The sequence below is a fragment of the Bombyx mandarina genome, chromosome 23 (genome assembly GCF_030267445.1).
Source record: "Bombyx mandarina strain Sakado chromosome 23, ASM3026744v2".
Classification (NCBI taxonomy): domain Eukaryota; kingdom Metazoa; phylum Arthropoda; class Insecta; order Lepidoptera; family Bombycidae; genus Bombyx; species Bombyx mandarina.
The window spans coordinates 8,160,171-8,176,594 of record NC_143229.1 but is presented as its reverse complement, the minus strand read 5'-3'; the positions used below and the strand labels follow the sequence as shown (position 1 = coordinate 8,176,594).

Here is a 16,424-nt window from a genome sequence, read left to right as displayed (position 1 = left end):
CAAAGAATACGGTTCAAAACCTGCATTAAATAAAGGTTAATACTTAACCTGTTATTTATCTAAGATGTCGTTCAGAAGAGTTTTGTGACTGCCAATGGAATACAAAGTCAATAATTCGTTTTTCTGATTTACCAATAATTTTCCAAAAGTCACATTGCCGTCTTTGATAATAGTCGACTCACATATAGTAATTAAGTAATAATTTAAATGCAATACGAATAATAAGAATTTAATAAAAGCACAATTAAGTAAAACAACGATCAAATTTAGTTTATATTGAAGATATTTTATTTAAGTAATTTACGATAACGTTAATAAGATACCTTAATATTACATTATAGACTAATACAATCATATTACTTCTGCTCAAAACTAAAAATATACATACATATGTATACATACACTTCACAACTATTGGATATAAATTCTAACATGAATTTGTCATATGAAAACAGATATCACAACGATATCTCGTCATTTCCATTTCATGCATGCAAAAATACACATTTCATACTAGATAGAGAACATATTACATCATTTTAAATACTTTATCGTTAAATTATAAATAAAAAGTAAATTATTATTATGAATTAAGATCTTCTAGTTACATCTAAAAATGAAGATGACAAATGATTGTTATTGTTTTTTTTTTTTTTAAATAATAATGAAACTTAGATCATTACATCTTAATTACTATTGCTACATGAAAATCAGATTACACATTAAAATTTAACGTGTCTTAAAATGTTTGAAATAAACACACAAAATTTAATTATTCGGATATTGGTATATTGAGTTTCAAATGGAATCGTAAAACGTATCGCCAACAAACGGAGCAGATCTGCTAGAAACATAACTGCTTCTTTCACTATGAGATCAGACGACACATGCTCAATTTTTTTTTTTTTTTTTATTAACAGGCAAATGAGTTTACGGCCAAACTGCACTTCTAAATAATAGAACTTGAATGCCATCGTCTAGTGAGGCATGCGGTCCAAGCCTCAATCAAATTAGAACAACTGCATTACCCTTTGCACTATTGCCTCGCGACCGAAATCCGTATACTGTAAGTACGTTCAGTACAACTAAGAGTTACACGGGTGAATATTTGGAACAAACACAACGCGTATCTCTTTGGTACGATTTCACATTGACGTTGGCGACCAGAAGTTCATTTCGCGCAATTCAGACGGTTTCGGGAGGAAGGAATGATTCGGTTTTGTTTTCGTTGGAGACGCGTGCTGCTGGTGGGGGTTTTCGGGTGCTTTGTTCTTCGGAGCCGGACCGAGGCTCTCCACTGACTCCGCCAAGCTGCCCGCTAAAAACATCAACATAAACATGATTAATTAATTATCCTGATTGAACAGTTATATTGCGAGAAGCTAGGCGAGACAACAGAGCGTAGAGGGTAGAATTTGGCCATGTAAAAATCAGCATTATGTATACAAAAAAGCACAAGCGTGATCCAAAAAAAAAATAATGCTATACAATTTTATGACTAAACTAGCTGACCCGGCAGACTTCGTAGTGCCTCAATTGATAAACAAAAAAGATCTAAACATTTGTATAAAATAAACTTAAAACAAACAAAAGGAATCCGTCCGATGGGGGACACATCAAAGGAAAAACAAAATTGTTATTTTTATTTAATTCCGAACATTTTCATATTTATCTACCTTTTAAACCTTTTCTGGACTTCCACAAATAATTCAAGACCAAAATTAGCCAAATCGGTCCAGCCGTTCTCGAGTTTTAGCGAGACTAACGAACATCAATTCATTTATAGATAGATAATTAAAAATTAACATTGCAATTTCAGTTATTTTTGTAAATTATTGATAATAAGAGATCATGGGTATTTAAAGCAATCAACATTTGTGACCTACATTAATCTTTTAAACTAGCCCAGAATTTTAGTATCTTTAGGCTCAAATGCAACATTAACTGTACTATTTTCCTTGGACTTATATTCTTAAGCATTTCGGGGCGGAGAACGATTTCCCGAAGAGTGATAATCTTTTGCTGCCCAAAGCGCACTAGTTAGACGAATTGTGTATATTATATTTTGTCACCTCATTCTTTTTTTTCATTTATAAAAAACATATTATGTTCTCCTCGCTTTATATGAAAGCTAAATTCAAATGAAATTAATTCTTAATTTTTTTCAAATGTAAAAGCATCTGTGACCATATATATCATCATACCAGCAATAGTTTATTCAATTTTTTTTATATCAAGAAGCACCAGAAAAGAGTTATAAATAAGAGTCAATTTTTTTATTATAAACAAAAATGAGGGTAGGTATATTATGTCATTTATATTATTTATGCAAATCGTAGACAAAATTAAAGCTACTTTTACGGTATCACCTCGCATATACTGTACAACGGTAAAGACTTCTAGTCTGAAATAATTTAACATCAACGAAAAAGTATTCTTTTAGTCATTTTATTATTATATCCAAGGTTATCACCAAAACCTGATATTTGTGATAGCGAGTGCATTGATATCGCACTGTGTAATTTTCACAATACTTTACATCGGCATAACAAAAATGACGCAATTAAGACGCCTTCTAAATCATATATTCACGCTGGAGAATTATTACATTGTATTTTATCTAAACAAAATTTTAAATTTGTTTCATTTCGTATCTATTCTACTACAACGAAAAAAGTTTAAAGGAAATTTTAGATATGTTATAGCATCGAAAACTGAGTCTGACATCACTGGTAATTGGTTTAAAAGTTAGAAGGGTCTCAATACTTGCTGTCAAAATCTCATTGTAGTTTCCAGATACCGCTTAAATGTATCGTATTTACAATCGAAGAAGATTCGATATTAAAAAATAATTTTATCGTTCACCTTGTGATCTCAGTTCCAACAAGTCTTCTTCAGCTAACGTGGAAGTTGAAGTAGCAAGCTCCTTCTTGAAGCCAAGCAGAGCTATCGACAACCACGATCGGTTAGACGGGTCTTCTGTTGGCTCGAATGGCGATGTGAAGTAACTGAAAAGTTGACCAGAGTTCGTGAATCTTCTTATCCTTATACCTCATTATGAATCTAGTAATTTATAAAGTACTAGCTGACCCGGCAGACTTCGTAGTGCCTAAATCGATAAATAAAAGACCTAAACTTTTGTATAAAACAAAAGCTTAAAACAAACAAATGGAATCCGTCCGACGGGGGACACATCAAAGGAAAAACAAAATGTTTAATATTATTTTTAATTAATTCCGTGCATTTTCATATCTATCTACATTTTAAACCTTCCCTGGACTTTCACAAAATATTTAAGACCAAAGTTAGCGAAATCGGTCTATAAGTATGATTATGTTTTTACCAAACTACTATAACTCCAAATAACGATATTATCCTTGCCTCATTACATAAATGAAATTAATGATAGGTTCATAAGATATTTTACTGTACAAGTATCCGGGCACTTTACATAAGCCCACTGTATATAAGGGTACCAAAAAGCATGATCCACCCAATCCATGCCCAGTGTGCTTATAGGGCGTAGTGGAAACATTTCGAGATGTTTTTTTTTCTTATGTCTACGTATCGTTTTAATATTATTTGCCACTGCTCTCAAAGATACTCAGGGTCAATCAAAACTATAACCAACCTAGAATGAAGTAATCTTGGTATTAAGGCTTCTAAAAAGTATCTTAAAGCAAGAAGTTTTACTCAGACATTTATATGCTTGGGGCTCTCATGGGAAATTTAGAACTGGATAACGCATATGCAAAATGGAATGATGACGCGCTTTGCTGAATTTGAATTGCAAAAACGAAGCGGAAAATACGCATCGTATAATTCGTGAATGCAATAATCCTAGTAACGTTAATAATGAACATCTTACGAACGAATATCTGGATCAAGGTATCGGTAGGCTCTTATCACTTACGAAACACAGATGAGGAATGTTTGATGAAGAATAAATGTTAGGAGAATGACAAAAAATTCGTTGTCGTGGCCTAAAGGATAAGACCGTCCGGTGCATTCGTATCTTGCGATGTACCGGTGTTCGAATCCCACAGGACCCGCCTGTTTTTTCTAATGAACCAATTTTTCTAATGAACTACGTACTTAACAAATGTTCACGATTGACTTTCACGGTGAAGGAATAACATCGTGTAATTAAAATCAAACCGGTAAAAAAAAATATTTGCGTAATTGCTGGTGGTAGGACGTTTTGTGCGTCCGCACGGGTAGATACCACCGCCTTGCCTATTTCTGCCGTGAAGCAGTAATGGGTTTCGGTTTGAAGGGTGGGGCAGCCGTTATACTGTAAAAACGGAGACCTTAGAACTTATAGCTCAAGGTAGGTGGCGGCATTTAAGTTGTAGATGTCTATGAGCTCCGGTAATCACTTAACATCAGGTGGGCCGTGAGCTCGTCGTTGATCTCAAGGGCCGAAGTGTCGGGCAAATATGTACTATGTATTCCTTAATACAAATGGTATATAAGGATATTATTATTGTAATTGTATTTGCAGTGGCCTATAAAATAATGTACGTAACCAAACAAAGCAATCATCTCGATTTTGTAACAGTTACATCAATCAATATTAAAACGTTGCGATATGAGAGACAAAGCATCAATACAAAGTAAGCAAATCGCTTGCAAACAATAACATAAACATTGTTCACTTTATAATGTATATGAAGAGTATGTACAATAAACAAATATGACCAAATTAAATTTCCCTTGGAATAGCCGAATTTTGTTTTCCGAATTCAAACAAAATTTCCATTTATCGGCTCGTGACTGATAGCATGGACAAAAGCCGATAACAATTACATACGGCACATGCATTTAACGACTTTAATGTACATATATATATATTTTACTTTTATTTTCAACGATTTGCTTATACGATTTTATTATAAAATTTTACGTTTATTAATTTCAAGTATTGCAAAATTAACCCGAACCAGTTTAGAGGAATGGGGTGTAACTGTCAATGTGACATTTGTAAATGAGTATAACGATGAAATTTTTGAACGTTTTTGAACGTAATTTGATCCTAACAAAAAGAGGGAGAAATGTCTAATTTGAATTCGAGTTCTGAGTTTTATAATGGGATTATAGAATAATCATGATTTGTTAATAAAATATTAAAGTTTTTTACGTAAATCATTTAAAATGTCTACTTGGAATTAACAGGAATTAACTTGGAATTTGTAGGCAGCGGCTTGGCTCTGCCCCTGGCATTGCTGAAGTCCATGGGCGACGGTAACCACTCACCATCAGGTGGGCCGTATGCTCGTCCGCCTACAAGGGCAAAAAAAAAAAAAAAAAACAGCTGAGCTGGAAAAAAATCGTGATATATTTTCAAAGACAAAAATTAAACTCTAAACAAACAAGAGCAAACTACATCCAATAAAAAAATTATATACCTCAGCCTGAGACGAGCAATTAGGTTGCAACGGTAGGTACAAAAATGCGTGTTTTGTTTTTTTTTAATTAGCGATGGGTTTTTTTAAGAGATCGGTATTTTAACAATTTATCCTTGTCGGTGTCAGGATATAGGATAATGCACTTGGTTAAATGTCAGCAGATAAACTGGTTTCAAACATGATTTTGTTAATGGATGCTTTTGTTAGAAAATATATAATTTAAAACGTAACCAAAGCTTGTCTTTAAAAAAATAATTTAGTTTTGATGTATTCAACCTAATATATATGTATATGTAATAGTCGTAGTGTTTATGTATGTATTTTCCCTAGACTCTATAATGACTCGATTTCGATGGAATTTTCAGGATATCTTCAGACAGACCTACCGAGTGACCTTATTTGGTAACGATCGGATTAGAAGCCTAAAACTGTATCTAAAACTAAAGCCCTTGATCAAGGTCATCAGAAAACAACCAGTTGACGTGGTCATGGTGACGCATTGTATTATATCAACCATTTTATATACATTTACATAAGATGAAGTCATTGCTAGCATATTTAAATAGCATTGTCATATTGCTAATAGGTCCACCAACAAGTATACACTAGGCGGCTCTTTCCATGATACAGTAAATAAAGAGTACAAAGCGCATATTTTATTACAGTATTATATTGGCAGAAACTGACGCACAATCTCGTGCTACAAAGACAAAGAGGCCGGAGTCATAGTTGCAATAGAATCTATGTATTAATACGTGAAGCAAAAACTTTGTATCCCTTTTAAGGAAAATTGCATAGACGGACGAGTATGAAATTTCCCACACCTATAGAGAATATAGAGGAGTGCAGAATGATAGTATTTTATTAAATTATGCATCGGGCGAGGCGCGAGTGCGCTAGGCATCGCCGCCGTCGCCTGCCGCGTCGCAACGATCCGGTTGCGTTCGCGCTGGTGGAGGCCCGGCTGTACGGCGCATTTCGCGTCGCGCAGAGGGCTTTGCAGCTGGCCATCAGAAGAGCCAAGGATCAATACATGGAGGGTCTCTTGGAGAAGCTCGATGGGGATCCGTGGGGGCGACCATATGGTGCGCAATAAAATGCGCCCATGGGCCCCCCCAATCACGGAGCGTCTCCAGCCTCAGCAGCTGCGGGAAATCGTCTCGGCGCTGTTTCCGCAGGAGCGGGAGGGATTTGTCGAGGGACGGCGACGTCCCTGCTGAGGTGCCCCATATAACGGGGGCGGAGCTCCATGTGGCCGTGCGTAAAATGTGCGCGAAGGACACTGCACCCGGCCCGGACGGCGTCCATGGCCGGGTTTGGGCCTTGGCTCTTGGTGCCCTGGGGGACCGACTCTTGAGGCTTTACAACTCCTGCCTCGAGTCGGGACGGTTTCCTTCATCGTGGAGGACGGGCAGACTCGTGCTGTTGAGAAAGGAGGGGCGCCCGGCGGATACTGCCGCTGGGTACCATCCCATCGTGTTGCTGGATGAGGTGGGCAAGCTGCTGGAACGCATTCTGGCAGCCCGCATCATCCAGCATCTGGTCATGGTGGGACCCGATCTGTCGGCGGAGCAGTATGGCTTCCGAGAGGGCCGCTCAACGGTAGACGCGATCCTTCGCGTGCGGGCCCTCTCGGATGAGGCCATCTCCGGGGGTGGGGTGGCTTTGGCGGTGTCACTCGATATCGCCAATGCGTTCAACACCCTGCCCTGGTCCGTGATAGGGGGGGCGCTGGAACGACACGGAGTGCCCCCCTACCTTCGCCGGCTGGTGGGTTCCTACTTGGAAGACAGATCGGTCACGTGTACCGGACACGGTGGGATCGTGCACCGGTTCCCGGTCGTGCGCGGTGTTCCACAGGGGTCGGTGCTCGGCCCTCTTTTGTGGAATATCGGGTATGACTGGGTGCTGAGGGGTGCCCTCCTCCCGGGCCTGAGTGTAATCTGTTACGCAGACGACACGTTGGTCGTGGCCCGGGGGGGGAGTTTTGCTGAGTCTGCCCGTCTTGCTACGGCTGGGGTGGCGCATGTCGTCGGCAAAATCAGGAGATTGGGCCTCGACGTGGCGCTCAGTAAATCCGAGGCCATGTGGTTCCACAGGCCCCGGAGAGTGCCACCTGTCGATGCCCATATCGTGGTTGGAGGCGTCCGTATCGGGGTCGGGGTGCAGTTGAAGTACCTCGGCCTCATTCTGGACAGTCGTTGGACCTTCCGTGCTCACTTTCAGAATCTGGTCCCTCGTTTGTTGGGGGTGGCCGGCGCGTTAAGCCGGCTCCTTCCCAATGTCGGGGGGCCTGACCAGGTGACGCGCCATCTCTATACAGGGGTGGTGCGATCAATGGCCCTATACGGGGCGCCCGTGTGGGGCCAGTCCCTGGCCGTGGGGGTAGCGAAGCTGCTGCAACGGCCGCAACGCACCATCGCGGTCAGGGTCATCCGTGGTTATCGCACCATCTCTTTCGAGGCGGCGTGTGTACTGGCTGGGACGCCGCCTTGGGTCCTGGAGGCGGAGGCGCTCGCTGCTGACTATCAGTGGTGGGGTGACCTTCGTATCCGGGGCGTGGCACGTCCCAGCCCCAGTGTGGTCAGAGCGCGGAGGGCCCAATCTCGGCGGTCCGTGCTGGAGGCATGGTCCAGACGGCTGGCCGATCCTTCGGCTGGTCGTAGGACCGTCGAGGCGATTCGCCCGGTTCTTGTGAATTGGGTGAATCGTGACAGAGGACGCCTCACTTTCCGGCTCACGCAGGTGCTCACTGGGCATGGTTGCTTCGGTGAGTTCCTGCACCGGATCGGAGCCGAGCCGACGGCAGAGTGCCACCATTGTGGTTGCGACTTGGACACGGCGGAGCACACGCTCGTCGCCTGCCCCGCATGGGAGGGGTGGCGCCGTGTCCTCGTCACAAAAATAGGAAACGACTTGTCGTTGCCGAGTGTTGTGGCATCGATGCTCGGCGACGACGAGTCGTGGAAGGCGATGCTCGACTTCTGCGAGTGCACCATCTCGCAGAAGGAGGCGGCGGGGCGCGTGAGAGACACGCAAGCCCGCCGCCGTCGAGCGGGGGCCAGGGAGGCGGATCTCGCCCAAGCCCTGGCCCTCTAAGTGTTTCGGGTCCCCTTCATATGTCAGTCTGGGGACAGGCGAAGGGGCCTAAGAAGACGACGTACAAGCTGCTCTGCACGCGTTTTACGCAAGAGCATCCGGGTGATGGAAGGCCGGCTATCCTCGACCCACGCTGGTTCTGACCCAGCGGGGTATTCCGTAGGATAGACCATTCTAACCGGCGCCATCTAGGCGGGCTCCGGATAGCCTGCCGACCGAGAGGGCTGGTGGTCGTGGCGCCGACGACCGCCGGTCCGGCGTCCCGAGGGGGAGGGTGATGGGAGAGATGTGCTCCGCACTAAACGCTTCACTTTCCCCCCTTTGCCTTTTCATGGGTTCTGTCTCATGCGAGGTTCGGACGCGGGTTGTTGAGCGACAGGAGGTTTTAGTCAGTTCGACTCCGACATGCCCCATCTTCCATCCCCAGGGGAGGGCGGAAGTAGGGCGATTTCCTCCTGACCAAAAAAAAAAAAAATGCATAAAAAAATACATTAAACCAATAGAAGAAACACCTACCATGTATTTAACACACACACGCATAGATACTCTTTTATTTATTGTTAAAGTCTGTTGGCAAATTGAGAATAGATTAATATTATTTGTCTTGGCGAAATCTGTGATTATAGAAGTATAAATAGTTTTTGACAATAGAATCATAATAATGATCAAACTTATAGCTTCAATTAATTATAGTCGAATTTCGACTACTGGGGGACTACTCTCTTTAAATTAATACGTGAAGCAAAAGCTTTGTACCCCATTAGAAGACGGAGGAGTATGAAATTTCCCACACTTACAGAGAATATAGAGAAGGAATGCAGAATGATAGTATTTTTTTAATTATGCATATAAAAATCATTAAATCATCATAAAGAAAACATTACACATGGTAGTGACCATGTATTTGACACACACACACACATGCATACTATTTTTTATTGTCAAACTTTTCTTATTGTTTAAAGTCTGTAGTCAAATTGAGAATAGATTGAATATTGGGTGTCTTTAATAATATTTGTCTAAAGTGTAGTCTTGGCGAAATCTGTGATTAAAAAAGTATAATAGTCTTTGGCAAAAGAATCATAATAGTGTACAAACTTATAATTTCATTTAATTATAGTCGAATTTCGACTACACAGGGACCATTAGTAACAGTAATATCGACATTGAAACCGAGCCGCATAATTGCTTTGCGGTAAAAATAATTCGTCTTCTCGCATTGAAGGAGAGGATACCTGGCTTAACCTAATACTCACTTCCAATCCCGATCTTGTTCATTCTCACGGTCAGTTTCCTGCTCCTGGTTTCTCCCATCATGACCTTATTTACTTATCCTACGTCCTTAAGCCTCCCAAATCCAAGCCTAAAGTTTTGCGCGTGCGTTGTTTTGGTCGCATGGATGGACGCAGGTTGTATGAGGATGCTGCTAAAATTAGTTGGGATGAACTGACGACAGCTACATCTATTGACGACAAGGTGACTATATTTAACGCTCAACTCCAGGCACTTTATGACACTCATGCTCCCGTCAGGAAATTCAAGTTGAAACGTCCTCCAGCACCTTGGATGACGAGTGAGGTTCGGATGGCGATGAAGCGTAGGGATCGGGCCTTGGCAAAATTCAGGAGACGCCGCACGGAGGAAAACTGGACATCATTTAAGGTTGCGAGGAATCGGTGTAATCAGATTGTACGGAACTCTAAGCGCCGCCATATTCTCGAAAATATAACCTCCGCTTCTTCAGCGAATATCTGGAAGTTCCTTAAGACTCTGGGTATTGGTAGGGAGAAGAATAAAGACTTCCAGGGGACCATTGCCTTAGATGACCTTAACAGGCATTTCAGCGCATCTGCCGGCATTGATATTCAAGTCAAAAGTCTCACTATTGAATTTATAGCTGGGTTACCTAAACCAGACATTGACCCCTTCCAATTTTCTCCAATGACTTCAGATGATATTAGTAAAATTATCCTATCCATTAGATCTAATGCTGTTGGTTATGACAAAATCACCCGTCGCATGATTACCACAGCTTTAGACCATCTTATTCTCACCATAACCCACATCATTAATTTCTCCTTTAGTACCAACATGTTTCCCTCCCAATGGCGTAAGGCTTATGTCATTCCTCTTCCTAAAATACCGAATCCTACCCTTGTTACTCACTTCCGACCTATATCCATACTTCCTTTCCTATCTAAGGTTTTAGAAGCTTGTGCGCACAAACAACTGTCCAACTTTATTCATTCACAACATTTGTTGAGTACATTGCAGTCCGGTTTCAGACCTTGCCACAGCACTACTACCGCACTCCTTAAAGTGATTGGCGATATTAGAGCAGGTATGGAGGACACAAAGGTTACGGTATTGGTTCTGATAGACTTCTCAAATGCTTTTAATAACGTCAATCACGACATCCTCTTATCCATTCTCTCCCATCTTAGGATGTCATCTGGAGCAATGGATTGGTTCTCGTCCTATCTTCGAGGTCGTCAGCAGTCGATACACATCGACGAGTCTTCGTCTAGTTGGTGTGATCTGCACTCTGGCGTTCCTCAAGGCGGCATTCTTTCTCCTCTACTATTTTCAATTTTTATTAATCTCATTACCGATAATCTTCAATGTGCGTACCATCTATATGCCGATGATTTGCAGCTTTATGCTCAGGCTGGAGTCGATAGTGTGTCTTCGGCAGTTGGTAAAATAAATAACGACCTGTCCTACATTAAATCCTGGTCTGACAGTTTCGGCATAAGCGTGAATCCCGCCAAATGTCAGGCTATTATTGTTGGAAGTCAACGCTTGTTGTATCGGTTGGATATGGCATATGTCCCATCGGTTATATATGATGGCTCAACCATCAACTGGTGTTCAGTTGTTCTTACTGGTGGTAGGACCTCTTGTGAGTCCGCGCGGGTGGGTACCACCACCCTGCCTATTTCTGCCGTGAAGCAGTAATGCGTTTCGGTTTGAAGGGTGGGGCAGCCGTCGTTACTATACTTGAGACCTTAGAACTTGTATCTCTGTACCTTAGAACGTGTGTCAGCGAGTTACACTTACACTCCGTATGCTTTACCGCCTGAAGAATATCCTTCCGCCCGAGACCAAGACAATGCTCGTTCAAACTTAGGTCTTCCCCACGATCGACTATGGTGATGTGTGCTACTTTGACCTGAATGCAGATCTACTCAATAAACTTAACCGGCTTCTCAATAACTGCATTCGATTTATTTATAATCTTCGGAAATACGATCACGTATCTTCTTATCGCTCCCAACTCAAATGGCTCCCCATTCGTCAACGCCGTAGCTTGCGTGCTCTCAGTACTCTTTACTCTTTGTTGCACTCCCCAAATCCACCTGCTTATTTAACTAATTTCTTTCAATACTTAGGGTCTGACCACAGCCGAAATCTTCGTTCATCTCACAATCTTCTTCTTCGCTGTCCTCCACATAGTTCTGACTTTTTACATTCTTCATTCACAATTCAGTCTATTCTTCTATGGAATGCGCTCCCACTCAAAATAAGGTCGGCCACTACACGTGAAGCGTTTAAGACGAAGGTTCGAGAACTGTTTCTCAGAGAGTTAGCAGAGTCATCTAATTGATAATATTTGTTTATATATGTTTTTATATGTATATATTTTTATATATCTATATATTTATGTATATGTATTTATTTAAGTACTATGTATTATGTATGTTATATATACACATAATATATGTTTAAGTAATATCCCCTTCACACTACACCTACCAAGCTTCATCTCTGCACTCCCCTAAGGTAGACTGTTAGAGAATGCCTATGGCATTAAGTCCGCCTTTATACTTTCTAGTATAAGAAGTTATAAATAAATAAATAAAACTGTATAATCTCAAAACTTACTAATTCTACAGGAGAGTGTTTTAAAGGTTTAACATGTAATATCTTTAATATTAATCATCTTTGCAACATTTAATTTTTATGTTTTATCAGTTACATTATCTGTCTTTTAAAGTAAGATAAAATTATGTATTAATTTTGTTAATAGTAGTCAAAACGTAGGTAAACTAAAAAAAACTAAAACTAAACTACGCTCTTTTGGCAGTATTTATGGAAAAAATACTGATGATACCAAATGTTTACGCATATTAACTCAATTTCGAATATTTTTGGAAATTATACACTTTTAATGCGAAAAGGCGATATGGATGGTATTACGACGCAATATGTCAAACAAATATTAATACAGTTACCGGTTGCCATTCTTCTTCCTCCTGGTGGTGGGACTGGAATGGGGCGAGTGTGCCGGCGTGGCGGGGAGACTCTTGCTGCCTCGACGCGCCATCAGATTATAGTGCTGGGGGTCCGGAGCGGTGGCGTCCTCAGACGGCGACGCCACCGTGAACCCGCGCGGAGACCGAGAAGATATCATCTGATGTGCGACCTGTGACAGTAACGCACTATTTGATTTCGACGCGCAATTGACGAAGCCATTTCCAGCGACGTTGCAGCTACAAACATGTACCAAACTTAACATGTGATCACCAATGCTCACGTTTACAAGCTAATTTGTAATTATGGTATTAGCTAAAAAAAAATATTGCTTAGATGGGTGGCCGAGCTCACAGCCCACCTGGTGTTAAGTGGTTACTGGAGCCCATTGACATCTACAACTTAAGTGCGCCACCAACCTTGAGACATAAGTTCTAAGGTCTCAGGTATAGTTACAACGGCTGCCCCCCCTTCAAACCGAAACGCATTACTGCTTCACGGCAGAAACAGGCAGGGTGGTGGTACTTACTCGCGCGGTCATGTATAGTAATGTCACGTTGAAGCCGCTTAATAACCGCCAACGTGATACAATAAATAAATAAAACTCGAATAGAACATAAGTCTCCTGTTGACACGTGTCTCGTGTGAACAATGGCACACTAAGCGGAAATAATTAAAATGACCAACGATATATCGTACGAAAGACTTATTAGTACGATTAGTTTCATTCATTCTCGATAGCAACCTACAGCTTAAGTAGGACAAATACCATCGAGACAGGTGCGAAAGTGATGCAACATAAAATACATTAGGTATGCTTCAGTGTGCTTAGTGCGAGTTTTGTAACGCTCTCGATAGCGAGCCAGTTTGCTCAAATTTGTATGCAATTGGAACAGCGCCCCTAGCGGCAAACGTACCCGGTGTTATTTTGTGAGTGCGAGTTCATATTAACGTTGTGATCTCGTAACCGAGTAATTTTACCGAAATTAGTACCACGAATGACATTTGTGCGAGTGCGTGTTACAAATTAGTGGGTTTTAACGTTTCGATCGAGTATTTCTTTAGTAGTTCTATTTTTCCAACTAGACAGGCAAAAGTATCATGCCATAAAGCCTAATCTTTTTTTATGAAAAATGATAATATGGAGTGAAATGGATTTGATTAATTTGAAGCATTAATCAATTGGCATGGAATGAAATGAAATGAGATCAGATAATATGGGATAAAATATAATCTCTGCAAAATGCTGATTATATACTGAGATTTTTTTCAGTGGACCTTTTCGAAGACTTCGAGAAGCTACGTCCAGCGGTTTTGTTTAATTTTTAAAATTTTCGCACTTTCACAGATACTAAACAGTTAATAAACCCACGTTACTTTGTTATTGCATAGATGGGTGGACGAGCTCCAGGCCCACCTAATCTTAAGTGGTTACCGGAGCCCATAGACATCTACAACGCAAATGCCGCCTCCCACCTTGAGATATTGGTTCTAAAGACTCAGTATAGTTACAACGGTTGTCCCACCCTTCAAACCGAAACGCATTACTGCTTTACGGCAAAAATAGGCAGGGTGGTGATACCTACCCGTGCGGACTCACAAGACGTCCTACCACCAGTAATTACGCAAATTGATTTTGCGGGTTTGATTTTTATTACATGATGCTATTCCTTTACAGTGAAAGTCAATCGTAAACATTTGATAAGTACGTATTTCATTAGAAAAATTGATACCCGCCGGCGGGATTAGAACACCGGTGCATTGCAAGATACGAATACACCGGACGCCTTAACCTTTAGGCCAGGACGGTCTCAAAATTACACTTATACAGGAAGAAATATTAAATACGCATTAACTAAGAAACATTAAATAGACAAAATAAAACAATTCACACAATTTAGCTCCTCGCGGTCCCTCCAAAATGTCTTTTCATCTTTTTTTCCTAGTTGTTCAATTGTAAATGAATAAATCAAAATCAAATCGAGTTTACGTTCTATACGGTGAAAAATGAAGAATTGTGAGTGTGAGTTGAGATATGCTACTCGCTTCGCAGGGCGTTTATTCACCGAGAGCAGCAATAATATTATTTCTCGTATATTGGTAGCACGTGATGTTTTGGCATTAGACCGTCTAAATGAAATACAACGCATTTTAACAGCATTTTAATGGGAACCAACTACTTTCAAAATTATTCAGGTAATGTCACGTGTTCAATACTATTTTGTACCTTTAGATATAAAGTGGCTCAACCCAAAATTCTTAGTTTCTGGTAAACTTCAATATTGTAATACAATAATTGTATTTTTTTAGTTTTTCGGTTTAAACACTTTAAGGCATGCCATTTTATTTGAAAAAGACAGAAAGAGTACTTTGTCATTTTCTAGACTAAAAGAGACTGTTTAATTTTATAAGCTGATAGAATAATATAGAAAAGAATAATAGGATACCCTCTAATCGTCACATTGGAAAAAGGTATGGCTTTATCATTTTATCATTTAAATTATTTTTTTATTGCACTTATAAAACTAATTTAATTTACAATATGTAACTACATATATCTATAACTAATCCGTACTTGTCAAATTCCTCATAAATTGTCAATATTCTTAATAAAATTCCTATTAATAATATACAAGTGCAAATGTTGAGCTGCTTGCCAGAAATGATATAATAGTGTTTTGTTTTTTTGTTGTTTCCTTGTAGGCTGCCTGTAATAATCTAAATCTGTGTGAAAGGCAATAAATGATTTTATTATTATCTACTAATGATAGTCCAGTGGTCGAAATTTGACTATAATTTATTTAAATTTTAAGTTTGAACATTATTATAGTTCTATTGTCACCTTTCTATTATCATCATTTCTATAATAATCATTGCTCTATGTCGCCAAGGCTACATTATAGAAAAATAATATTAAAGACAAAAAATATTAATCTATTCTCAATTTGACCACAGATTGATAAATCAATAAACAAAAAAAGTATAAATGCATGTGTGTGTGTGTGTCAAATACATGGTGATGTGTGTAAGGTTTTTTTATTCATTTAGTTTATTTTTTTATTGTTTATGCACAATTAAAAAAAATATATTAGCAATCTGCACTACTTCTCTATATTCTCTATGAGTGTGGGAAATTTCATACTTCTCCGTCCGCGCAATTTTCGTAAAAAGGAGTACAACATTTTTGCTTCACGTACTTAAAATGTAGGTTCTTAAAATAATACATAAGTGTTTTGAAATATAAAACTAATCTTAAATTTTTTAGTTATACCACTTCCATTCTAAGGGTGCAATTTCGTAAACAAACTTTGCCGTAATGGCGTAACCTTTAAAATACACGAAAACTGCCCAGCATAAACATATTTTTTTAGTAACTTTAATAGAAGTATTAGAATTAGAAGTTTATTATAGAATTTATTTAATTGTAATTACATATTTAGACATACTTAACATAATTAATCTTGGAATAGGTAATTATTTCAGCTTTTTTTAATTAAGAAATTATGTTTTACATAGGTTTAATCATTTACCCGTTGAACGTTTATAAAATGATTGTATTTACGGTAATAGTGTTGATGATCTTCATTAGGTGGCCCAAATATACTAAAATTATTACGAGCATCCATCCTTATTTATAAATGTGTAAAGAAGCAAAATTATTAT

The 16,424-nt window shown here is 39.8% G+C and overlaps 1 protein-coding gene across 2 annotated transcripts in view; it reads right to left on the bottom strand.

Moving 5' to 3' along the window:
• Positions 1 to 265: 265 nt before the first annotated feature.
• LOC114245551 (uncharacterized) overlaps positions 266 to 16,424 on the bottom strand; it is a 29,605-nt gene continuing 13,446 nt past the window's right edge. For both annotated transcript variants that reach the window (XM_028177768.2, XM_028177769.2), the window contains 3 exons: positions 12,743 to 12,933; positions 2,866 to 3,008; positions 266 to 1,318 (listed from right to left, as the gene is read on the bottom strand). In XM_028177768.2, the coding sequence (XP_028033569.2) occupies positions 1,146 to 1,318; positions 2,866 to 3,008; positions 12,743 to 12,933 (507 nt within the window). In that variant the 3' untranslated portion in view covers positions 266 to 1,145. The remainder of the gene's footprint in view (positions 1,319 to 2,865; positions 3,009 to 12,742; positions 12,934 to 16,424) is intronic.